Source organism: Loxodonta africana, chromosome 4 (genome assembly GCF_030014295.1).
Source record: "Loxodonta africana isolate mLoxAfr1 chromosome 4, mLoxAfr1.hap2, whole genome shotgun sequence".
Lineage (NCBI taxonomy): Eukaryota > Metazoa > Chordata > Mammalia > Proboscidea > Elephantidae > Loxodonta > Loxodonta africana.
This window is the reverse complement of record NC_087345.1, coordinates 98,533,430-98,559,653: the sequence shown is the minus strand read 5'-3', so window position 1 is coordinate 98,559,653 and position 26,224 is coordinate 98,533,430. Positions and strand designations below refer to the sequence as shown.

At 38.0% G+C, this 26,224-nt stretch overlaps 1 protein-coding gene across 1 annotated transcript in view; it reads left to right on the top strand.

Annotated features, from left to right (window-relative positions):
• Positions 1 to 26,224, top strand: part of TMEM117 (transmembrane protein 117) — a 556,897-nt gene that overhangs the window by 346,667 nt on the left and 184,006 nt on the right. The window contains exon 5 of the mRNA XM_023555483.2: positions 3,705 to 3,802. Within this exon, the coding sequence (XP_023411251.2) occupies positions 3,705 to 3,802 (98 nt within the window). The remainder of the gene's footprint in view (positions 1 to 3,704; positions 3,803 to 26,224) is intronic.

Here is a 26,224-nt window from a genome sequence, read left to right as displayed (position 1 = left end):
TTCTCCTTTTGGAAGTCTCAATATTTGCTGCATTTACGTTCATCAAAGTAACTAGCAGGTTAAAAAAACAAATGATAATTTATAATGAAACCATTTATTTTCTTCTCAGATTGCACAGTGGATCCTTTATGCCCGTTTTTATTCCCTAGGAGTTGTGGTAGGGGATGCATAGTGCTTTTTTTTCACTCTGAGCATCTTGAGTGGGTGATTGTGTACCAGTTTCTTGACATATCACATAAAATTATTGTAGACCCTAAGTTAGGCAAAGCTGTCATAAATCCCTTGTGTTACTCAGTGAAGGTCAATAAGCTAATTTTGGTTCTCATGAACCAAGAGAAGCTTGGGAACACTATTTCTAGAAATGATGTGGCGAAAGAATATAACCCTTTCATTACATTTTTCTCCTTAATATTTGTTTTTAATGGCATGTTTTCAACAATGGAATGCATGCTTACTAATTGCATTTAGATTTTCAATCGGTAATATGAATTTTGAGAAATATGAACTGGTAATACAAGCCATCAAAGAGGTGAGTGGCTTTGTAGCGCCACCGATCTGTGGTATGACAATATCCCAATGAGAGCTATATAAATAGTTTACTGTGGGCGCTTTTCCATTAGGTTACGCGGGGAACCTCTGGCTTTCCCGGGGCTCCCCAACTATCCCACAGGAAAGCTATAATTATGCTTGCAAGCCTTATCTCACAGAAATAAAGGGGCGGGGAGGGGGAAGCAAAAGCTTACAAAACTAATATATCCAGGAAACATCACCTAATAGAAAGTTCAACCTACACAACAATGAGGCTCCAACTCCAGTCTGCTGAGCTTCACGCATTTCAAAAGGGACCCACCTTGATGCTAAATGCTTTAGAATCTGAATAACACCTTACCTCTGTCCAGGTAAGCCCTGGTGGTATATTGGTTCAGAGCTCCGGCTGCTAACCAAAAGTTCAGCAGTTCAAATCTACCAGGTGCTCCTTGGAAACCCTATGGGGCAGTTCTACTCTGTCCTATAGGGTCACTATGAGTTAGAATCGACTAGATGGCAGTGGGTTTGGTTTTGGTTTGGTCTGGGGTCCAGAGGCTGGTATACTGTCTTAGTCATCTAGTGCTGCTATAACAGAAATACCACACCTGGAGGGCTTTAACAAAGAGAAATTTATTTTCTCACAAGTCTAGTAGATTACAAGTCCAAATTCAGGGTATCACCTTCAGGGAAAGGCTTTCTCTGTCAGCTCTAGAGGAAGGTCCTTATCATTAGTCCTGGCCTAGGAGCTTCTCTGCACAGGAACCCCAGGTCCAAAGGACATACTCTGCTCTCAGTGTTGCTTTCTTGGTGGTATGAGGTCCCCACCTCTCTGCTTGCTTCCCTTTCCTTTTATCTCTTGAGAGATAGAAGGTAGAGCAGGCAGCAGCACAGGGAAATTCCCTGTACATTGGATCAGGGAAGTGACCTGGGTAAGGGTGTTACAATCCCACGCTAATCCTCTTTAACAGAAAATTACAATCACAAAATGGAGGACAGCCACAGGATACTGGGAATCATGGCCTAACCAAGTTGACACATATTTTGGGGGGACACAATTCAATCCATGACATATATCATTAACCCAATGGCAACTAAAGAGATAAAGAAGAATTAAGATAAAATCTTTCCTGGATACTTTATCCAGGTCTCCTTATCCATTGTTTTGATTGTACCTTAGTATGTGAGTCACTGGTGTGCCAGTGAATGTTTCCAGAGACCATATCTTGGACCTTGTGTGATATGACATGGTGGGCTTCCTTGAGAACTAATGTGACTTCACAGGAAGTTTGGTGCTATGAAAGAGGTAGCTGATTCAGGAGGACTCCTCACTGAATCAGAATCTTTCATCTTAAATAATTAAATCTCATGCAATTCAAGTCAGGTCATTGCTGAAGTTTCACTTAAATGCAATGTTAAAGTTTTAAGGACAGGAGAAAAGTATAATATTTTAATGGATCATGAAAGCTCTTCCTTAACCTCGTGGTGCAATGACTAAGAGCTTGACTGCTAACCAAAAGTCAGCAGTTTGAATCTACCAGCTACTCCTTGGAAACCCTATGGGGAGGTCTACTCTGTCCTATAGGGTTGCTAGGAGTTGGAACCAACTCGACGGCACATAACAACAACAACATTCCATTCAGTTTTTAAAAATTTCATTCTGCTTTGTTTGAATTTGAACATTCTTAATTAAAATAATTAATGAAATAGTGTTCTCTCTGTTGAAGGGCGGGTAGATTTTTTAGAAAAAGGAAAAAATATGTGGCCGTGTTTGTGTGTGCGTGTGTGTGTGTGAGTATACACACATCCAAACACATTTTCCTTTATTAAAAAAGGAAATTAATTTCCTACCCCATCTGATTTTGAATGGTTCCTGTAATCCTGTTGCCATCAAGTTAATTCACTTATAGTGAACCTATAAGACAGAGTAGAACTGCCCCATAGGGTTTCTACGGAGTGACTGGTGGATTCAAACTGTCCACCTTTTTGTTAGGAGCCTGAACTGTTAACCACTGTGCCACCAGAGCCCTGATTTCCATAATAGGTTACCTATTTGTGATTCTTTGGTCATTTGTTGATAGCATTAGCATGTGATGTGGTCAATGAGAAATTTTTAATGGATCTTTAAAAACAAACACGTATGTCCTAATTTATTTTGTCATTCCCTCTTTGAGCAAATATCTTAAAGTATTTTATGTTAAAAAAAAAAATCCTTAGACACTCAAAGGGATACAAAGATAAATTTTCCCCTTTAAGGATTTTAAAGCCCAATAGAGAAGGGAAGGAGTCCTGGTGGCGCAGTGGTTAAGAGCTCAGATGCTAACTAAAGTCGGCAGTTCCAATCCACCAGCTGCTCCCCAGAAATCCTGTGGGACAGTTCTACTCTGTCCTATAGGGTCGCTATGAGCTGGAGTCGACTCCACGGCAATGGATTAGGGAGGGAAAAAATGTACATAATGAAGTCTAACATAAGGTGAAAAGTGCTGTATCATGTGAGAAGAATGGATCAAGGACTGCAGTTGGGGGACAGTGAAGCCATCCCAGTGGTAGTGTGACTTTACCTAGGCTTTACAAGATGGGTAGAATCTGTGCATGAGGAAAAGAGAGGGAGAACATTTTTGTAAGAAGACATAGAATTGCTAATAGTGTGGAGGTGGGACAATGCCAGGTAATTAAAACAAATATGACGTAAAACTGGGTATAAGTACCGTAACTCATATATAGTCAAAGGAAAAAAGTGAAAGAAGGGAAGATGATATTTTGACTTGTAACATAACTAAAATTCTAGGCACATAAGGGAATATTTGGATTTCGGTGTTTCTGACTTAGGCAAATTAAAAAAAAAATACAGCCTTTCATTTGTTGTATATTTTTATGTCTGTGGAGCTGTTAATATTAACTCAAAGATATCTCCTTCTTTATGTAGGATAGTCTCGACTGATATTAAAAAAAGTGAATATTTGACGTTAAATGAACTTCACTTTGCTTATTCAATATGTAATATCAAATAAACTATTAAAGTTTTTAACTGAAGTATATTCTCCCTTGTATCTCTGCATATATTCTGATGTTAAAGCACATACATATTTTATTCTCAACAGAATGTAAATTTTAGGCTTATATTTAAAACTAAATTTAAGATCCCTGAAAGTGCTTACTAAGCTTTTTTATTGCTTTAGGTCACTGATATGATGCTTCAGGACAAACCCTATCCTGATTGGGGAAAGTCTGCAAGAGCTTTCTGGAAGAAAGGAAAGATTAGGATCATTTTATTCTGGTAAGATGTCATTTATTTATTTATACTTTACCCCCTTCACTAAAGGATTTGAGTCGGATGTGATTTTCTTTATATATACAAAATTCTATCTAGAGAGGCATTTTTAGTTGATACTATGCTCCATTTAAATGATTAAAACCATTATCCTAACTATTATAGGAATTAATTTCTGTTCACATACTGTAGTATATACACATTTACAAGAAAGAAGTTCTGCTAATGTCGATAGATTTTCTCAGAGGTAAGTAGGTTTTTGGCTCATCAAAATAAGCTGTAATTTTCATCGATGAATTTTGATGTAAAAATCTGTCTCTGATAAATACTGAGTTTCCAGTGTATTTGATAAGGTGTGATTTTGATCTGATGGATTTATATAAGAGAAAGAACCTCTTCACAAGTCTCATCTGACTTATTGGCATGCTTCCTTTAAGTAGCTTCCTGTAGTTCTCCAGCCCAATAGTTGCAATTAAAAAAAAAAAAAAATCTTATGGAACTTAAATTTTTTTTGTAGATTTACCTTATTTATGTGTATTCAAACCAGCTTAAACTAACAAACAAAAAAAGATAGGAATTAGAGACAACAAGAAAGGAACTTTTATCTGGCTGTGGGCACTGCCAAGGCAAAGGGATTCAACTTGATATAAGAAAAATGATGTATACTAACACTCGGAGACATTGTAATTGATGATAGCATGTGCCTGCTAAATTCCATCCTGTTCCCCTACCTTATGAAATAGTTATTGTTTATTCTTAGGTTCAATTTTGAGAGTTAATTTTTTTTTTTTCATATTAAAGCCACAAACACTATAATAACTAAGTGCTTGGGAAAAATGTACACTCTAAGCTATCTTTGTGCTACAGCACTACATTAAATGTTGCTAGACACATGACTTTTTGAACTCAATTCTTAGCAGGTAAACAAGAGCGGATTTTTCAGAAATGTTGTAAAAATGAATATGGTTTTGTAGCTGTTTATTCACACCTTGTCTATGAGTAGTGTGGCCTGTTTTTATGGTGCCATTTAACCTCCATACTGTTCTTATTTCTAAGCTTCCCATATAACATGTCTGAATAATATACAATGTAGTAATGATAAAAGAAAAACAAACAAACCCATTGCCATTGAGTTGATTCCAACTCATAGCTACCCTATAGGACAGAGTAGAACTACCCCATAGGGTTTCCAAGGAGTGGCTGGTGGGTTCAAACTCCCAACCTTTTGGTTACTAGCTGAGTTTTTAACCACTGTACCACCAGGGCTCCATAATAATGATGGCAAATATTTACTGAGAGTATGTTTTATCCTTGACACTGTCCTAAGCACTTTGCATTCTGTATATTAACTCATTTAATCCTTATAACACTGTAAGGTATGGGTTATTATTATCAGCATAGGTGTCTAGCTCTGAGTTTCCACTTCTTAATCTTTACGCTAAGCTGCCCCTAAGAGAACAAAGAATACATAGGTGTGCCAATTTCCAAATGATTCACTTTAGTCCTTCTTTAGGTAAAGGTGCTAAATAAGAAGAGTGAAATTCTGGGATTCCATGTCCCGCAGAATTCTCTAGAGGAGTTTTAAGAATCATAATTTAAAAGGGGATAGACTCCAGTATCAAAGCTTTTTACGAACTCTCTTCGAACAATATCCACTTAGTATTTTTCCCCAAGTTTTCTGTTATTGGGTGTATCTTCAAGTGCAGCCCATTGATGATTGCTCTTTGCCAATTAATGAGGTCACACGTACATTATTAGCAGTGTCAGACCATGCACACTGCGATCTGCAGGCCCCTATGAATGTTGTCATTAAAACTAAAAAGTGTCATTAGCTACTATTAATCACAATCCCTATTTCAGAGAAGAGGAATTCATACCAGCTTTTTCCTGAAGCATCTTAGTACATTTTTCTTTGAATATTATTACTCAGGTCTAAATATTATTAATCTCTTTTTATGAATGGATTTTTGGCATATATGATGATGCAGGCCCAATGAGTAATCGGGAGAGCATTTCTTAAGTGTTTTAAAAATAATACTAGTTTAATTGGCCACTGGCAAAGAGATACTATTATTTAATGAAGGGCAAGCTAAAACCCATTCATTCTTACAGTCATGAAATTATTTTTGTAATGTTATTGATAACTAGATAATATAGTTGAGAAATTAGTTTCATTGTTATATTTGAAAAGTAGTATTTCAAATCATGATGAGCATAAAATAACCGGAGAAGAGTCTATAATGCCTTTTTAACATTCTCTCCCATTTTATTCATTTCTATACAGTTACACTGTATTAACAACAGCATTTATTCATGGTTTTCAAAAAGGGAAGTCTCATGCAAAAAGTTAAATATGGAAATTATGTAGGAAGCAATTCTTTCTTTTTCTTCATACCATTTAAATAAAAGGGATTTAGCAAGTATAAAGGACACTTTTTCCCCCTTAGTTCTATGAGATAAAATAGAGAAATTATTGACAAGACTCTAGACGAAGTAAAGATTGTATTTACACATTGTGTATCACCTACTCGAAAGAGGTGTTTCTTTTTGTTTCATCCTAGTTGAGGAGAAATTAGTATGAAAAGTCTGTGGGGGAGAAGAAATTTTGCAAAGAAATGCTTTCCTAAGTTGTGAGGTAATTATCTACAGTAGTTTCAACAGTACAACATATGATTCTTCCTAGTAAACTTGCCTCTTCCCTAGCTTTAAATTGCACATGCTTGTTAGAAACCACTTTGCAACTTTGCGGCTGAGTTTTTTCATTGACTTTTAATGGTACGTGCCTATATAGTAGGAGCCTGGTGACACAAGTGGTTTGTGATTGGCTGCTAACCTAAAGGTTGGGGGTTTGCGGAAGGTTGCAGAAGAAAGGTCTGCCAATCTGCTTTCGTAAAGATTATACCTGTTGCCTTCGAGGTGATTCCGACTCATAGCTACTCTGCAGGGCAGACTGCCATATCTTTCTCTCATGCAGTGGCTGGTGGGTTTGAACCGCTAACCTTTTGGTTAGTAACCAAGCATTTAACCACTGTGCCACTCAGGCTCCTCTTTGGTATGTCAAACCCAAAAACCCACTGCCGTCGAGTCGATTCTGACTCATAGCGACCCTACAGGACGGAGTAGAACTGCCCCGTAGAGTTTCCAAGGAGTGCCTGGCGGATTCGAACTGCCAACCTCTTGGGTAGCAGACGTAGCACTTAACCACTACCCTACCAGGGCTTCGGTGTATAAAAAAAAAAAATTTTTTTTTTTTTTTTTAATAGGGACTTCTAAATAGTAAAGATTACAGCCAAGGAAACCCTATTTAGCAGTTCTTCTCTATAACATATGGGATCACCGTGAGTCAGATTCAACTTGATAGCAGTAGGTTGGAGTGTTTTTTGTTTGTTTTTTGTCCATACAGTAGAGAAAACAGTTCCTATTTTTTTTCCATAATTGTGCAAAGAAGAGGCTGCTGTAACATCTGGGCTTTTATATCAGGGAGGAGACTAAAATGTGGCTGTGTTTAAAAATGCTAAATGGCAAAGAGAGGAATATGTTGGAACTTCTCTTCCAAAGTGCTTTTCTAGCTCTTTGGTAATTAAAAAGACTAAACATCTAAGAATCTAAATCTAGGTGAATGCCATATATTGTTCTGTTTTTCAGAGGGGCTCCCCAAAACCATTTTCACTCATCTGAAGTAAAAAAAAGAAAAATACATTAAAACAAGTAATATAATGATATTTGTGTTAACTCCTATCTCCCTGTTTTAGTCTCTAGTGACCTAATCGTCACGCTTTGGAGGGAAGCATTTTGGGATGACATTTACCCAAAGGCTTAGGTTATTGTAAATAAGTGGAGACACTCTTCTGTGATTAGTAGAGGAAATGGGGGTGGGGTGGGGGGGGAGGAACTGGGAAATCCTGTGGCGGTTAGGACTTCAAAGATACTCCAGTCCTTGCCTTTACTGATACATGAAGTAATTGCATTTTTCTGCCTCCTCTGATGTTTGGAGAGATGACACGACTTGCTTTGACCAATGAAATGTGAGTGAAAGTGGTACGTGTCATGTCTAGGTAACCAAAAACCAAACCTGTTGTTATTGAGTCGATTCCAACTCATAGCATTTCATTGTCAACGAGAAGCCCTGCAGGGAGCTCTTTTCTTGGCAGCAATTGTGGAAGCTCATGTCTTTATGGAGCCTCTGTCATTCAGGTTGCCTGAATGACCAGGATAAGCCAAGCCTCCTTAACAACACAGTGGACATTAGTAGGAGTAAGAAATAATCCTTTGCAATGTTGAGTCACTGAGATTTGAGGTCATTTGATACTGTAACGTAAACTACCTCGTTCTGATTTATACAGAAACCGATCTATAGAAATGGGATGCTGCCACAACAGAAAGCTGAAATGAGTGACTTACGGACTGGGCAGCCAATAGCAAAGAAATTTGAGGCAGGAAAAATGGAAACTCAAGTGTTGTAGTGGTAAAGCATTTGGTAAAAACTATTGTCTGATAACTTGGAAGCTCCAGGAGGAGCTGGAAAGCAAAATGTTAGCAATGTGTTGCTGTGTGTATCTGTATTGAGCTGTGCACTCTGTCCCATTCTGGTATGCATTGTTGTTGTTGTGTGCTGTTGAGTAGATTCCAACTCATATAGGATGGGGTAGAACCGCCTGCCCCGTAGGGTTTCCTAGGCTATAATCTTTATGGGAGCCGATTGCTAGGTCTTTTCCCCCACAGAGCAGCTGGTGGGTTTGAATCATGGACATTTTGGTTAGTAGCCAAGATTATAACCATTAGAAACGAGGGTTCCTTATTCTGGTATGTAGAGAAGATTATCTTTTATTTTTCCTTTTTTTTTTTTTTTTTGAGCAGTATCTTTTATGTTTTACGGAGTCCTTTAATAAGTGCTGTAATGGTTTGGGTAGGCATCTCAAGATCATGATTATCGGAACTTAATTCTTGACTAGGAGGCAATGTGGCTTCTGATACTTTCCTGCTTTCGATATCCTGGGTATTAAAGTCTAATAAAACGAACTTAATTGTTTAGCTTTGATCAGAGAAGAGCGAATAAAGACATTTTTTTTATTATCTTAATATATATTAAGAATAGTGTAGGATAAACTTTTAACTTTAAATCAAAAATATTCTCTGAAATCTTCTTTAAACCAAACAATAACCCATTGCTGTCAAGTTGATTCTGACTCATTGCGACCCTATAGGACACAGTAGGACTGCCCCATATGGTTTCCAAGGCTGTAAATCTTTATGGAAGCAGAGTGCCACATCTTTCTTCCACAGAGCAGCTGGTGAGTTCAAACCACCAGTCTTTCAGTTAACAGCCACGTGCTTTAACCATTGCACCACCAGGGCTCCTTAAACTGAATAATAGTTTAGCTTTGTTAGTAAAAAATGTCTGCCTTGAACATTGTGCTTTTAAAGAACTACCTATATGGGATCAATTGACAAGAATAACTCAAAAGATCAGATAGGAAACTTAAGGGGCAATGAGTTTATCTTAACGGGGGAGGAATGGTTCAGAAAAGGAGGGTGAGAATGGTTGGACAACTTAAAAAATGTAGTCAATGTCGCTGAATTGTACATGTAGGAATTGTTAAGTTAGTGTATGTCCCCTTGTGTATATTCTCAACAACACCAAATAAAATAAATTATTAAAAAGAAAGAATAGAGTGAGAGAATAACTTGATAATAATAAAAATTGTTCTAAAGTAATAAAAATGACCTAAGAATCAGGGGAAAATTCAGATGAAAGAATTTTCATAATAGCTGTGCCAATATCTAAACGCATAATCTGTCTGACTTTGGGTTTCCAGTTTCTTTTCTACAAAAGAAATGTGTCTTGTTATTCTGTAAGTCCCCTTCCAGCTCTGTAATGTGATTTTCTATGGTAAGGTTAAAATGTTGTGGCGGAGGTAGCTCTGCTTGGCTTTGCTCCGGAGGCCAGAATGTGGACCAGTAAGTTACATGGAAATGAATTTCAGCTTCACATATGAAAGCATTTCCTAACAATGTGAGCCTGTCGATGCTGAATGGACCTCCCTAACAAGTCCAGAGTTCCCCATCAGTAGAAGCATTCCTGCAAAGTCTAAAAAAAAAACTAGATAACAATATTTCAGGGATGCTATAGAAGAATTTTCACATTGAGTAGAAAAAAAATCACTTCCGAATTTTCATCAAACTTAAAGATTCTGTGGCTATATAGTTAAGTGTGGCATATTTTTCTGCTTCATAACAGAGAGGATGCTAATTATCACTTAATATGTTTTATATGATTATATCATCATAATGAGCAAAGTGTTTTCACTAGACAACAAATTAGTAAAGGTTCCTGGGATAAACATTAAGTAAAACTCTTTGCCTCACCTCTCAAATAATGTATTAGCCCAGACTTTTCCTCTTGATGAATTTTGTATTCTTGACATCAGCGTTCCTTCCATTCTCAAGATGTCTCTTTAAGCAGTTGTCCATTCTTGTTTAAAAGCTGCATCTATCCCTCAGAAAAAACAAAACCTGTTTGGTCCAAACCAGATAACTATACCTACTAAATCAGTCACCATAACTCTAAACACAACACTACTAGGCTCCAATTTGTATTCAGCTTCTTCTAGGCTGAAAGTTCCAAGGACATGCTTCAACTCTTTTTTTTTTTTTTTTCTTGCTAGATATATTTCCTACTTCTGGATAAATGGGTAGTTACTATTGCATTACTGTGGTGTCATATTATATGGAGATGTTCATTTAAAATAATATATATGTTTATGCCCGAATGTTATAAAAATCTTATGCCCTTTTAGACTTGATTCTGCTAAATTATGAATAAATCATATTTTCATTAACTTATTTAAGCAAATACATATCAAGTCCTCAGTACATTGTAGAATAATGGTTAGGAGCACAGGCTCTCAAGCCAGCTGCCTGGCTTCACTACTTACTATTTTGTGTTAGTTGTTATGAATTTGTTATAACTGACATTATCACTGCTGTTTCTTGTCACCAGGTGCTGTCCTAGGTGCTAGGATTTAACTCTGAAACAGAAAACAAGGCCTCTAGTTGCATAATTTTTAGTCTGGTGAGAAATACAGGGAAAAAAGAGGTGTAGGTACTGTAATGTTGAGGCAGGTGAACACCAAGGACTGTTTTCTAAAGGAACTAGAACTGAAGTGCCATCTCAGGAAAGCAGGAATCAGGTGGGACAAGATGTGGTGGTTAGTTAGCTATGTGGAGTGAGATAGAGGAAGAGGTCAAGGGTAGCATCACGTTTTAAGCTTGAGCAATTAACGGTTGACTATACTATTCACTGAGATAGCAGAGGAGCAAGTCTTAGGGGGAGCATGAGTCCAGGCTTGAACATGTTCAGCTTAATGTGCTTACAAAAATAAGAAAGGTTGCTGTCAAGACTTCAACTCACGGAGACCCTCATGTGTATCCGAGTAGAACTGTGCTCCATAGGGCTGTCAATGGCTGATCTTTCAGAAGTAGGTCTTCAGGACTTTCTTCTGAGGGGCCTCTGGTGGACTTGAACCTCCAACCTTTCAGTTAGCAACTGAGCTCATTAACCATTGTACCACCCAGGGACTCCAATGGGCTTATACCAGGAAAAAAAAAAAAAAAAAACTCAAACCCATTGCCGCCAAGTCGATTCCAACTCATAGTGACTATAGGGCAGAGGAGAGTTGCCCCACACGGTTTCCAGGAAGTGGCTGGTGGATTCGAACTGCCAACAGTGTTACCAATGGGTTTATAGAGATCCCTAATAAACAGTTTATTATATGGATCTGGGGCATAGAGGTTATCTTTTATTTTATAAAAGGAGTGGGGTCTGAGCTAGAAATATAAAAACTAAAGCTTGCGTTTTAGTTTATATTTCTACCCACATATAAAAAAAAAATATATAGATGGTGTTATTTGCAGGTAGATGGTATTTAAAGGAATATGAGGTAGCCATAGAGTGAAAAGAAAAGATCTTCTAGGGTAGAACCTGTGGGTCTGTGTTATTTAGGAACAGGCAGAAGAGGGGCCTACAAAGAAGACAGAGAAGGAATGAGAAGAAAGAGTAAAAACAAGTAAGTGTCATAGATGTCAAGAAAATATATCAAGACAGTCAAATGCAGACAATAGATGAAATAAGATTAAATGCAGTGTCTATGAGATTTAACTCCAAGAAGACTATCAGTGGTGACCTTGGCAAGAATGGCTTTCTGGAATGTTGCTGATAGAAGCCAGATTTGTACCAGATCAAGGCATGATTAGGAGAGGAGGAAGTGGAAGAAATGGGGGTAGCCAGCCATTTCAAGTAACTTTGACTATGAAGAGGAAGTGAGAGAGAAGATTGGAGGAATATATATTTAGAAATGAATATTCCCTTGGTAAAGTTCAGTATATGTACTGGCTTGGCTATTTATTGATTTGTTTTGTCCAGAGCATATGTATTTTTGTTCAAAATAAGGAACTTATTTAGAATTGTTGACTGAATGGGAATTGCATTAAAGCATCTTTAAATTGAATGGTGAAGCTTTACTATCTATGTAATTCTAATTTTTAGTAGGAAGGTAGAATGTAAATAGTTCATGAGGTTTTAAAATCAAATATCTTAAAAAGTTTAAAGTGATTTATTAAAGTCAAAATGGTGATTAAGCCCTCTACATATTTTCTGCTGTATCTCATTACTCGAGATCAGGAAGAATTACCACTTATTCTGTCTCTCGTGACTTAGCACAGTGCCTACACACCGTCAGCATTAAACACATCCTTGTTGAATTAATGACTCTGTAATATGTGTTTCTGAAAATTTTTCCATATTTAGGACTTCTTTGAAAATGATAAAAAGATAATTAAGGGTATTTCAACTTTGTGATTAATTGATGCTTTATAAGAATATATAATGCCTATGAGTTATTTTTTTCTGAATAATTTTTAGGAATATTTCTCTTCACTATTTTTTTTTTAAAGCCATTTCAGTCCCAATTATGTGCTCTACCTACATCTAGAAAAGTCATTAAAATACTGTAGGATGTATAACTATAGTGATGCAACATAATTCCCCTATGGACTCTGAAAATTTTTGTCTTAGAAATCCTTTCCTCATTTTTTAAAGGTCAATGAAATTTAAAGAAAGAAAAATTAAATAAGCTGGTCTTAAATTGCTTAAATAGCACAATCCTATTAATGGCCTTCATCCCAATTGCTGAAGCCTGGAGTAGCAATATTGAGCCTAAGAACAATCCTTTGATTTATGAATGTTTGAAAAAAAAAAAAGCCCTTTAATAAAGGCTTGGAAATACTGCATTGTTTTTCTGTATAGCAGTTACTGGTAGAGTGCAGTTATACCTCTTCAAACTTCAATTTGCTGGTTGAATTGAATACTCTCTTGTGCCATGAGGCCTAAGTCATTCTTAATTGTTAAGTTTCTAACATACGGGTCATGTTTTCAAAGGTCCCTGAATTCACATGTAATGGTATAAGTGCACAAATTTAAAACAGAAACAATAAATTCCAGAAGAGAGAGAGAGCAGCATTTAACCAAGTTTAGCAGCTTGATCCATTTTAGCATTGTGGGGAATCTGCCAATCTTTTCATCCTTCCCCTGATTCATGCCCCCTATTTGCCATCTCTAAAAAAAAAACCAAAGCTGTTGCTGTCGAGTTGATTTCGACTCATAGTGCCCAAGGAGCTCTATGAATTTGAACTGCTGACCTTTTGGTTAGCAGCCATAGCTCTTAACCACTACACCACCAGGGTTTCCTCCCTTTCCTTCATTGTATCTCTAGTAGACTAAAAATACAGATCACTCACACTAACAAAACTCCTATTATGACTTGACTTGTTAGAAAGCCCAGATATTTTCACTCTTCCTATTTCCTCACATCTTCTAGAAACCACTGGTGAAATGCTTGGCTGTATATAACTTCATCCTGCAAATATTCACAAAGTGACCACCGTATAAGTGCCTCAGTTGAGTAACATTGCTGTTGTAATAGTGTCTTTTGCTGGCATGAAAGTCTTCCATAAAAAATCTCTTTACTTTTGTGTGCTTTGATAAAAATCTGTTAGAATTAAGATTTTCTACTTAGGTGACAACTGTCAGATCCGAATAGCTGTCATTCTCTTGTTGAAATCATTCAGATCAAATTGGCCCTCAACTCTTTGCAGATAGACTGGGAGCACATTGAAGTCCCGGTATCACCGAGGCACAGCTGATTGCTTAATGCCCATGATTCACTATGGTTCAGGTGTGGTTCTGAGATCGGTGGTCCACAAACTCAATTTTGTGGTGCATTAGTCATTGTTGGAAACTCCCAGCTGACTGTTTTTCAAACCCAAATTGCTGGTCACACTTCCTAGTAACTAATGCTCAGGCGTTCTGTACAGGACAACTCATTTAACATATCAAGTGAAAGTGAATCAGTATTTATCTGGTGAGCAGTGAATTAAAACAAAGGGAGATGGAGAGTCCAGGGGGAGGCTTATCGAAGACAAGTTGCAGCCAGACTGCTACTGTCACTCAGATCCAGTGTGAATTCCCCTCCACGGTGCAGGTTACATAATGCCAGGTCTTGTTTTCAGAATATCCTTTTCCTACACTTCCCCCGCTGGCCAGAATTCCTTTTATGAATGCCTTCCCTCTTTAGAAGAAGGGATGTGTTGACCACAGTGAAGGTCAAAATGCGCTTTGATGTTTGTTTTTGCACTTGAGAAGCTTTCTGACAAACTAGTGTAGGATGTATAGGCAGGTATCACAGATCAGATGAAGCACTCCCTGAGTTTATTCTCACAGAGGCTAATAGACTCGATTGGAGTGGCTGGGCATATAAGTGACCCACATTCTGGAAACCAAACTGGAACCAATGTTTCCAATGACAAATTGTCTCTATGGACAAAGGTTTGGTATAGAATCAGAGCAAAATGTAAGCTTGCCTCATTCATGTTTATAATTATTGACTGTTAGGCATTCTATTGGGAATTCAACAGAACAAGAGACATGCATAGTTTTTGCCCTCATGCAAGACTTGCTGTCATTCTTACCAACTAGACTGCTGGTAAAAGACAGACAATAAAGAAATAAGCAAATAAAAACATTATAAATAATGATGCATAATAGGAAAGAAACAAATATCAGTGGCTGTACACCATTCTGGAAATCCTGGTGGTGTAGTGGTTAAGTGCTATGGCTGCTGACCAAAACATGGGAAGTTTGAATCCACCAGCCACTCCCTGGAAACTCTATGGAGCAGTTCTTCTCTGTCCTACATGGTTGCTATGAGTCGGAATCAGCTCGATGGCAATAGATTTTGGTTTTTCAGTTTGATACACCATTCCATTTCTTTGCCTCTTCAGGTCACACTTCTTGAAGGGTTGCAACACTCACTCTTCACTCTGTTTCCTCCCAATTGCAGTCTCACTTCTGCTCCTATTTAGTCCAAGGACTCCTGGTAGTTCTCGCCATCAGTTCTCCTAAACTCTGGCTTTTGTAAGACTTCAAATAACCTGTTCTACATGCACAAACCAGTACTGATTTGGGGGTTAATCTTGCATTTGTGAGTTTGGTAGATAACCTTTTATTAAGGTGGATTGTTACATGGCAGGACATAGTGGAAAAAGTTGCGTCTTGTCCTTTTATTTTGGCGTTCTTTAACTCAGACAATGAGGTGGGGCTTATTAGGCATTGTATCATTTTCTTTTCTTAAAGATTTTATTGTGCTTTAGGTGAAAATTTACAGACACAAATTGTTTTAGGACATTTGTTCAAATCTGCACATTGTGTCAGCACTCTCCCCCTCTCCATCCCAGTTCCCCATTTCCATTCCTCCGGTTTTCCTGCACCTTCCTGCTTTCTCATCTTGGCTTTTGGGCAGGTGTTGCCCATTTGGTCTCAAATACTTGATTTATTTTCTTAAATAAAAATACTGTTTTACCAAAATTTTCAATTAGTACTGGTATATAGACAACCTCTCAAGTGTTTATTTAGAATTAGAATGGCACTTTAGAAAGATATTTTCTCTTACTTTTGTAAAGTAAAAACAAAAACAAACAAACAAAAAAATGTGTTGCATGTTTACTTACTTTGGGGAGGGCCCTTGGATTCTAGTACGAAACTCTGTTTTGGAAATGCAATGAGGAGTTTACATTTCCAGTGAAAGTGGGGTGAGGGAGGAAGCATTCCACGTGACTAAGTAACACATCAAAGTATGTAATACAGGCCTGTCTTAATTATCCAGCACTGCTATCACAGGAAGTGGTGGCTTTAACAAACAGAAATTATTTCCCCACAGCTCAGGAGGCTAGACGTCTGAATTCAGGGTGCGAGGTCTAGGTGAAGGCTTTCTCTTTCTGTTGGCTCTGAAGGAAGGTCCTTGTGTCTCCTGAGCTTCTGCTCCTGGGCAGTCTTCACATGGCTTGGCATCCTTCTTCCCCCATCTCTGTTTGCTAGCTTGCTTTTAATCTCTTCTATATCTCCAAAGAGATTGATACAAGATACACCCTACACTAATCCTATCTTATTAACATAGCAAAGACAACCTATTCCCAAGTGGGATTGTAGCCACAGGGATGGAGGTTAGGATTTATAACACATTATTTTTGAGGGACATAATTCAATCCATAGCATTCTACCCTTTGGCCCCCTAAAATTCATGTTCCTGCCACAGGCAAAACGCATTCACCCCATCACATCACCCCAAAAATCTTAAATCAACTCCAAGTCCAAAATCTCTTTTTCTGAATCATCTGAATCAAACATGGTTGAGACTTTAGGCATATTCCATCCTGGATCAAAATTTCTTTTCATCGATGAACGTGTGAAATCTAGACTACAAGCTATCTGCTTCTAAGGTACAATGGTGGAACGGGCACAAGGTAGACATTTCCATTACAAACGGGAGAAATTGGAGGGAAAGAAAGGATAGCAGGTACCAAGCAAGTTCAAAACCCAGCAGAACAATTTACATTAACTCTCAAGGCAATGGCCCCACACTCTAGACTCTGGGTGTTGGCCAAGCCCTCTGGATTCTGGGTGGAGAACCTTTGGCCCTGAGCTTCAGCTCCATCTCCCAGGTCCAGTGGGACAGCAACTTTGCTCCCTTCGCTGTGAGAAGCCCCATTCTCCTTGTCTATCTGAGTGGTGACCCCACCCCCTCGGTCCTTGCAGGCCCTGCTCTTTGGCCCCTTGGGCATGGCAGCCCCACCCCCTCAGCTTTGGGTGGTGGTCCCATCTCCTGGCACACCTTAGTGATAGCCCTACATTCCAGAACTGAGTTGGTGAAGAAGATCCTACTCTCTGAAACCTAGGAGGCTCTGGTTCCACCCTTTGAAACCAATAAGGCCCTGTTTCTCATGCTCCTCCCAACAGTTCAGATCTACCAGCTGTTCCAGGGACAGTCCTTTTATTTTCTTGGAGGACAACACATGTAGCTCCTTTGGCCTGTTTCATGCCTGTGGAATTCCAAGAGGCATACACTTTCCTTTCATACTGTCTCTGATTCCTTCAGTCTAAGCTGATGGGTTTTCTACTGTGGCAGTTGGTTAGATTCATTAGTCACAGACTTAATGTCTCTAACAAAAGATTGTGTAACCACATCCTTGGTGAAAAACCTAGTTTTTACAGCAGAATTTTTCAAACCTTTAAGTTCTTTTTTCATTTTGCACAGTTCAATTTTAAGTCCATCTCATTCTTCTCATATTTTACTATAAGCATCAAGGAGAAATTATGTGGCCCCTTTAAGCTCTTGCTTAGAAAATCTCATCAGCCACATATCCAAGTTCATCTCTTACAAATTCTACCTTCCACCAGACATTCGAACATAATTCAGATAAGTCCTTTGCCACTGCATGAAAACACTACCCTTCCTCCATTGTCCAATCACATTCTCATCATTTTCTTTTAAAACCTTACCAGACCACATTTAATGTCCACATTTCTAACAACATTCTCTTGTGAGCACCATATGTATTCCCTAAGACAATACGGCCTTTCTCCATAGCTCTCCTCACTTCCCTCTGAGACCTCACCAGAATTGCCTTTGACATCCATAATTTTACCAACAGTCTGTTCAAGGCAATCTAGGCTTTTAGTATTAGGTGCCTTAAAACTCTTCCAGCCTCTACTCATCACCCAATTCCAAAACCGCTTCCACATTTTGGGTATCTGTTAGAACAGCACCCACTCTTCCAGTACCAAATACTGTTTTAGTTATCTAGTGCTGCTATAATAGAAATACCACAAATGGGTGACTTTAATAAATAGAAATTTATGTTTTCAGCTTAGGAGATTGTTGTCATGTTGTTATTGTTAGGTGTCGTTGAGTCAGTTCTGACTCATCGTGACCCTGTGTACAACACAATGAAATACTGCCTGGTCCTGCACCATTCTCACAGTCATTGCTATGCTTGAGGCGATCATTGCAGCCCATGAGTCAATCCACCTCATTGAGGACCTTCCTCTCTTTTACTGACTCCCTACTTTACCAAGTTTAATGTCCTTCTCCAGCGATAACATGTCCAAAGTATGTGAGGTGAAGTCTTGCCATTCTTGCTTCTAAGGAACATTCGGGCTATATATCTCCCAAGACAGATTCGTTTGCTTTTCTGGCACTCCATAATATATTTAATATTCTTTGCCTATGCCATTTTTTTTTTTCCATAATTCAAATTCAGCAATTCTTCTTCAGTCTTCCTTATTCATTGTCCAGCTTTTACGTGCATATGAGGGGATTGAAAATCTCTTGGCTTGGGTCAGGCGCACCTTAGTCCTTAAAGCGACATCTTTACTTAGGAGGCTAACATCTGAATTCAGGATGCTGGCTTGAGGAGAAGGCTTTCTCTCTTTGTAGGCTCTGGAGGAAAGACCTTGTCTCTTCTGAGCTTCTGTTCCAGGCAATCTTCATTTGGCTTGGTGTCTCTCTTCCCTCATCTTTGTTTGCAAGCTTGCTTTTAATCTTTTATATCTCAAAATAGATTGACTCAGGATATACCCTACACTAATCTGGTCTCATTAACAAAACAAAGACAACCCATTCCCAAATGCCATTATAGCCGTAGCTATAGAGGTTAGAATTAACAACTCATATTTTGGGGGGACATAATGCAACCCATAACAAAGACTCCAGAGGTAAAACAGGAATGTTATGGAAATTTAAAAGTAGGTGAGATGACATAAAGAAGCATGTCAAGAACAAATAATACTTTATTTTACTGGTTTCAATTGCAAATTTTGTGTTTTTGGAGCCCTGGTGGCGCAGTGGTTAAGAGCTATGCCTGCTAACCAAAGGGTCAGCAGTTTGAATCCACTAGCTGCTCCTTGAAAACACTATGGAACAGTTCTACTCTGTCCTATTAATGTTTTTATTTTAAGGATTTTTTCCCAAATATTTCCAAACTTACAGAAAAGTTGTAAAAATAGTACAAATAATTTCTGTACACCTTTCATCGATATACCCCAACTGACAACATTTTACCTGATTTGCTTTATCATTTGTTCTCTCTAGCTCACTATATAATTAGATAGTGATATTTTATCAGTGCTAATTTCCTGATTTTAATAATTGGACTGTGGTTTGTCCTTCTTTTAAGAAAGGGTATGAATGCTTAATTACATTTCCTGGAATAAGGACATTCTGTCACATAACCTCAGTTTAATTATCAAAATTATCAGGAAATTTGCATTAATATAATTTAGCCTACGGTCCTTATACAAAGCTTGCAATTATCTTAAAAAGTCTTTATAACAAAAAAGACAAACAATAAAAATATATATATTTTTTGTTTTCTTCTGTTTCACAGTACAGGAACATGCATCACATTTAGTTTTCAAGTCTCTTTAGACTTCTTTAATCTATAATAACAGGAAACTTATGTTTTGATAAAAATTTTTTAACATACATCTCCTTTTATAAGTGCTGAAATAAAATATTTTCATTCAATGATGAAAATTTATTAGAATTCTTTCACAGTTGCATGAGCCCTAGACAACACATCCACCACATGTCTGTCAGTTTCTCTTACTGTGGTGGCTTGTGTGTGGCTGTGATGTTTGAATCTATGCCACCAGTATTCCAAATACCAGCAGGGTCACCCATGGTGGACAGTTTTCAGTGGAGCTTCCAGACTAAGACAGACTAGGAAGAAGGACCTGGCGATCTACTTCTAAAAGAATTGGCTAGTGAAAACCTTATGAATAGCAGTGGTACATTGTCTGATACAGTGCTGGAAGATGAGCCCTTCAAGATGGAAGGCACTCAAATTATGGCTGGGGAAGAGTTGCCTTCTCAAAGTACAGTTGACTTTAATGACGTGGATAGAGTCAAGCTTTTGGGACCTTTATTTGCTGAGGTTGCACAACTTGAAATGAAAAAAAAAAAAAAAAAACAGCTGCAAACATCCATTAATAATTGGAGTGTGGAATGTACAAAGTATAAATCTAGGAAAATTGGAAATTGTCAAAAATGAAATGGAAGGCATATGGATCGATATCCTAGGCATTAGTGAGCTGAAATGGATTGGTATTGGCCATTTTCAATCAGATAATCATATGGTCTACTATGCCAAGAATGAAAAATCGAAGAGGAATAGCATCGCAGTCATCATCAAAAAGAACATTTCAAGATCTATGCTGAGGTAAAACACTGTCAGTGATAGCATAATTTCCATACACCTACAAAGAAGACCAGTTAATACGGCTATTATTCAAAATTACGAACCAACCACTAATGCCAAAGATGAAGAAATTGAAGATCTTTACCAACTTCTGCCTTCTGAAAATTGCTCAAACATGCAGGCAAGATGCATCGAAAATTACAGGTGATTGGAATGAGAAAGTTGGAAACAAAGAAGAAGGATTGGTAGTTGGGAAATATGGCCTTGGCAATAGAAATGGTGCCAGAGATTGCATGATAGAATTTTGTAAAAACAATGACTTATTCATTGCAAATAATTTTTGACAACATAACTGGCTACTATACACTTGGACCTCGCCAGATAGAATACACAGGAATCAAATCGACTACATCTGTGGAAAGAGACGATGGAGAAGCTCAATATCATCAGTCAGAACAATGCCAGAGGCCTACTAAGGAATAGACCATCAGTGGCTCATATGCAAGTTCAACTCAAAGTTGAAGAAAATTAAAACAAGTCCACGGGAGCCAAAGTACAACCTTGAGTATATCCAACCTGAATTTAGAAACCATCTCATGAACAGATTTGATACACAGAACACTAATGACCTAAGACCAGATGAGTTGTGGGATGACATAAAAACATCATACATGAAAAAGCTAAGGGTCATTTAAAAGACAGGAAAGAAAGAAAAGACCAAAATAGGTGTCAAAAGAGACTCAGAAACTTGCTTTGGACTGTAGAGTAGCTAAAGTGAATGGAATAAATGATGAAGTAAAGAGATGAACAGATTTCAAAGGTCGGCTCAAGAAGACAAAAAAAAGTATTACAATGAAATGTGTAAAGACATGGAGTTAGAAAACCAAAAGGGAAGAACATGCTTAGCATTTCTCAAGCTGAAAGAACTGAAGAAGAAAATTCAAGCCTTGAGTTGCAGTATTGAAAGATTCTACGGGCAAAATATTGAACACAGGAAGTACCAAAAGAAGATGAAAGGAACACACACAATCACTGTACCAAAAAGAATTGGTCAACATTCAGCCAATTACTGGAGATAGAATATGATCAAGAACCAAAGGTACTAAAGGAAGAAGTCCAAGCTGCACTTAAGGTTTTGGCACAAAACAAGGCTCCAGAAATTGATGGAATACCAACTGAGATGTTTCAACAAACAGATGCAGCTCTAGAAGTGCTCACTCATCTATGCCAAGAAATTTGGAAGACAGCTACCTGGCCAACCAACTGAAAAAGATTCGTGTTTGTGCCCATTCCAGAAAATAGTGATACAGCAGAATGCAGAAATTATCGAACAATATCGTTAATATCACACACACGTAAAATTTTGCTGAAGATCATTCAAAACCAGTTTCACCATTACACTGACAGGGAACTGCCAGAAATTCAAGCCAAATTTAGAAGAGGATGTGAAATGATGGATATTGTTGCCGATGTCAAATGGATCTTGGGTGAAAGCAGAGAATACCAGAAAGATTTTTACATGTGTACAAATTATGGACAACATTTTGAAGAATAAGAATTCCAGAACACTTAATTGTGCTCATGCAGAACCTGTACATAGATCAAGACGCAGTCATTAGAATGGAACAAGGGGATACTGCATAGTTTAAAATCAGGAAAGGCGTGCATCATGGTTGTATCTTTTCACCATATTTATCCAGTTTGTAAGCAGAGTAAATAATCCGAGAAGCTGGACTATATAAAGAAGAACGTGGCATCAGGATTGAAGGAAGGCTCATTAATAATCTGAGATAGGCAGATGACACAACCTTGCTTGCTAAAAGTGAAGCGGACTAGAAGCACTTACTGATAAAGATCAAAGACTACAGCCTTCAGTATGGATTTGTACTTCAACATAAAGAAAAAACAAAAGTCCTCACAACTGGACCAATAAGCATGATAAACGGAGAAAATATTGTAGTTGTCAAGGATTTCACTTTACTTGAATCCACAATCAACTTCCATGGAAGCAGCAGTCAAGAAATCAAATAAGGTATTGCACTGGGCAAATCTGTTGCAAAAGACCTCTTTAACTCTTCTTGTGTTAAAAAATAAAGTCACTTTGAGAACTAAGGTATGCCTGACCCAAGGCACGGTATTTTCAATTACCTCATATGCATGTGAAAGCTGGACAATGAATAAGGAAGAAGAATTGATGCCTTTGAATTATGGCATTGGTGAAGAACAATAAATGTACCATGGACTGCCAGAAGAATGAACAACTATGTCTTGGAAAAAGTACAGCCAGAATGTTCCTTAGAAGGGAGGATGGCAAGACTTTGTCTCGTCTACTTTGGACATGTTATTCAGGAGGGACCAGCCCCTGAAGAAGAACATCATGCTTGGTAAAGTAGAGGGTCAGCAAAAAAGAGGAAGACCTTCGATAAGATGGATTGACACAGTGACTGCAAAAATGGGCTCAAATATAGCAAGGATTGTGAGGGACTGTGAGGATGGTACAGGACTGGGCAGTGTTTCGTTCTTTTTATATAGGGTCTGAACGAACTCGATGGAACAGAACCAACTAGAAAGCACCCAACAGCAAAAACAACACCTTACGGTATGAATTTTTTCTTGTAGTACAAGTTTTTAGAAATTGAATATATTCTTCTTATGATAACACATTTTCAGTTTGGTTCAGTGAGCTTTTTAAAAGTAAATGTTGCTCTGTGCCAATCTTCTTTAAATCTGTCTTTCTATTTGTTTAAGTTCAGAATCAGCAATACTTGGAGCAGGCATTCAATGAGCTCATAAAATAGACTCCATGTGGAGCTACAACTGAGGAGGATAGAGAAAACAAACATCATGATCCCAGCCCTCAAGAACCATGCAAATGATGGGGGCAAGTCAAAATTCATATAAATACAACAAATAGCAGATAACAAGAGGTGGCTTCCAAACAAGAAATGAATTCTCTCACATTGATCATGAACACTATAGGAATTTTGAAACGGAATGTTAACAAAGAGGATTTGGGTAATCACAGAAGTGACAAATGAGGAAGTTAGATTTAATTAGGCTCTTGAAAAAAGGAGAGGACAAGAAGACACGCAGAGAAGTAGCACTTTCAGATGATGGAAAGCCTAACAAGAAGCAGCAAGAGCACTCTGACAGGCAAATTGCAACAGTTAGTATTTTCAAATGCAAATGAGTATCTGACAGCATGGAAATCTTGTCTTCCGGTATTAAGAGCCTTGTCACAGGTCTGAGGTTTCAGAGCAGGAATTGACCACCGTTCTTAGAGACACTTGGGTGCTGAGTAGGTAGGTCACAATATACGGACTCACCTCAAAAAGACACAACTGCTTCCCAGAACTTGCAAAAGTTTATGGTAAATTATAACTAGGCTCCAAGCTCAGTACTAGAAAAGCAACAGTGTTGGCTCAAAGCTGAGTCATGCAGGATCGACATAAAGATACTTAAAGTCCTCGTACCTCTGAAGAGAGATAAGAACTTTCAGTTTAGGCTTTCATTCCCTGCTATGCCATGAAAGTCTCATTTCTATGGTTTCCTTACATGTTTTTCCCATAGTGAGTTGAGGGAAGAGGCCATGTTTACTTTTGTGCAGTATTCCCAGGGTCTACTAGCTATTTGGATTCCGTGGGTGGTACAAACAGTTATCACTTGCACCTGCTAACCATAAGGTTGGAGGTTCGAGTACACCCAGAGGCACCTCAGAAGAAAGGCCTGGTAATCTACTTTCGAAATCAGCCATTGAAAACCCTATAGAGCACTTTTCTACTCTGACACACACGGGACTGCCATAAGTCAGAGCCAACTCGGTTGGCATCTAGACTGGACTAATTATTCAATAAATATGTGCTCAGTGGCTGATCTCAGAATAAATTAGTACCCCTGGGTAAGCCAATAATCTTCCTTGGTAAACAAATCTAGAACCTTCCAATATTTTAGTAAAGAGTTGCTGTGAAATGAGAGCATCCTGGTGGGGAAAGATTGGCTGTATGAGTAGTTTCAATTTTGTCCTTTGAGACTTCACCCTTCTCTTGGGGTTGTCTCATTTCCATTACTGCTGCCATCACCACCACTTGGGCCAAGCATGGTAAGAAACACCTTTCCTCATATCCCTTTAGCATAGTCAAAGAGTTCAAAATTGCTTAACAGATCTAAAATGAAACACTAAAAGCTAAACAATAAAAGGTAACAAAAAGATATATGTTCAGAATACATAGACATCACAAAATCAGTCTGGTATCCTACATATGGGTCTCTGATCCTCTACTACCTACCCCCTAGCTGACACAATTTTAGGGAGGTTTTGCCTGGTTTACATCCTATTCACTTGTTGCTCTGTCTGTTTCCATGTAATTTGGGCCACCATATTTTTGGCTATAATGGAATCCTTTCTGAAAAATCCTGGAACAGTGCTATGATCGCTTTGCCAGTTATAGGTCAGAGTTATGAAAGACTGTGGTGACTAATCCAATGAATGATCCCACCCTCTAAGTAACTGTTACTCTATGGACCATTTGAAAAACCCAGTTGCCACTGAATCAATTCTGACACATGGCAACCCCGTGTGTGCCATTCAGGAGCCTAAACCTACATATGGTAAGAATTAGCACTGGCTTCAAGTCACAGTTCTCAACCATATTAACTAATCAGTCACTGGTTCTCTATTAAAGTATTTGTATAATCCTATTTCAGAGCAACTATCATTTATTTAGTGATTTGATTTTTGTGTCCCTAGGACTAGGCTCATCACAATCATTGCCGCCTTTAATCCACACCACCACATTACAAGGTAATTATCATTATAAGCTGTATTTTAAAGATGAAAACCTAAGGCTTAGGGAGGTTACATTGCTACTAAATCACAAAGCTGGGATTTGAGTACAGCAGGGCTGATTTCAGAGCCTGCACAATAGTTCACTGAACAGCCTCACTTATTCCAAGATTTTAAGACATTTAGCAAAGATTAATCATATTTTTAACATATATTGTTTGCTATAACCCTTCCATTCTCCTTGCTAATGGATTTGGGTTGGTTAAAGAAAGACTTATGTACTTATGTCCTCAAGTCCTCATATTATTGATGAAGAAATTGAAATAAAAATAAGCAAGCGACTTTCCCAAGGTCACAAAATTAATTAATTTCCCTATGGCAGTGAACACTCAGGGCAACTGATTCTAATACTTTTTCTTTTTTTTTTGCGGCATCACATTGCCTTCCTACATTCCTGCTCTGTTTAAAAGATCAGTAAAATTCAAACAAAAAGAATCTGCTGATGATTGGATATATCGAGGTAACAGCTCTGATAAGCCAGGAGTAATAATCACAACCTTCTGTGTAGTTTAGCTTGATGCAATTGCATATCATTTTCTCTCTATTTTGGGAATTAGACAAGAAAAAGACGTACCATACATAGTTTAATATGCCAATAAAGCATGATGTATTAACAGAAGCTTCACTTAAAGTCTCCTATGAAAAGCCAATTGCTGCTTTTCTTGTTTGGTTTATCTTCAGGGCTTTTCACGGACTTAATTTCTTTAAACCGTATTTTGCAGAGTTGAAGATAAAGATTATAACTGATTTCATAAATGCAGGCAATAACAACAACAGCAAGAACTCATCATTTTCCTAGCGTACACTAGAAGTGAGATGACAATAAGCACTACAGCTTGTCAGGGGCCAGTCAAAGAAGGACTCTACTACTTGAAAAATTGTGAGTTCAATATTCCTGGAGAAAATATCTGCCAGAGACAGAATATTCCTGCATTGAGTGCAAAAATAGACTAGGTGATCTCCAAAGTTCTTTGCATTCTATAATCTTATGATTG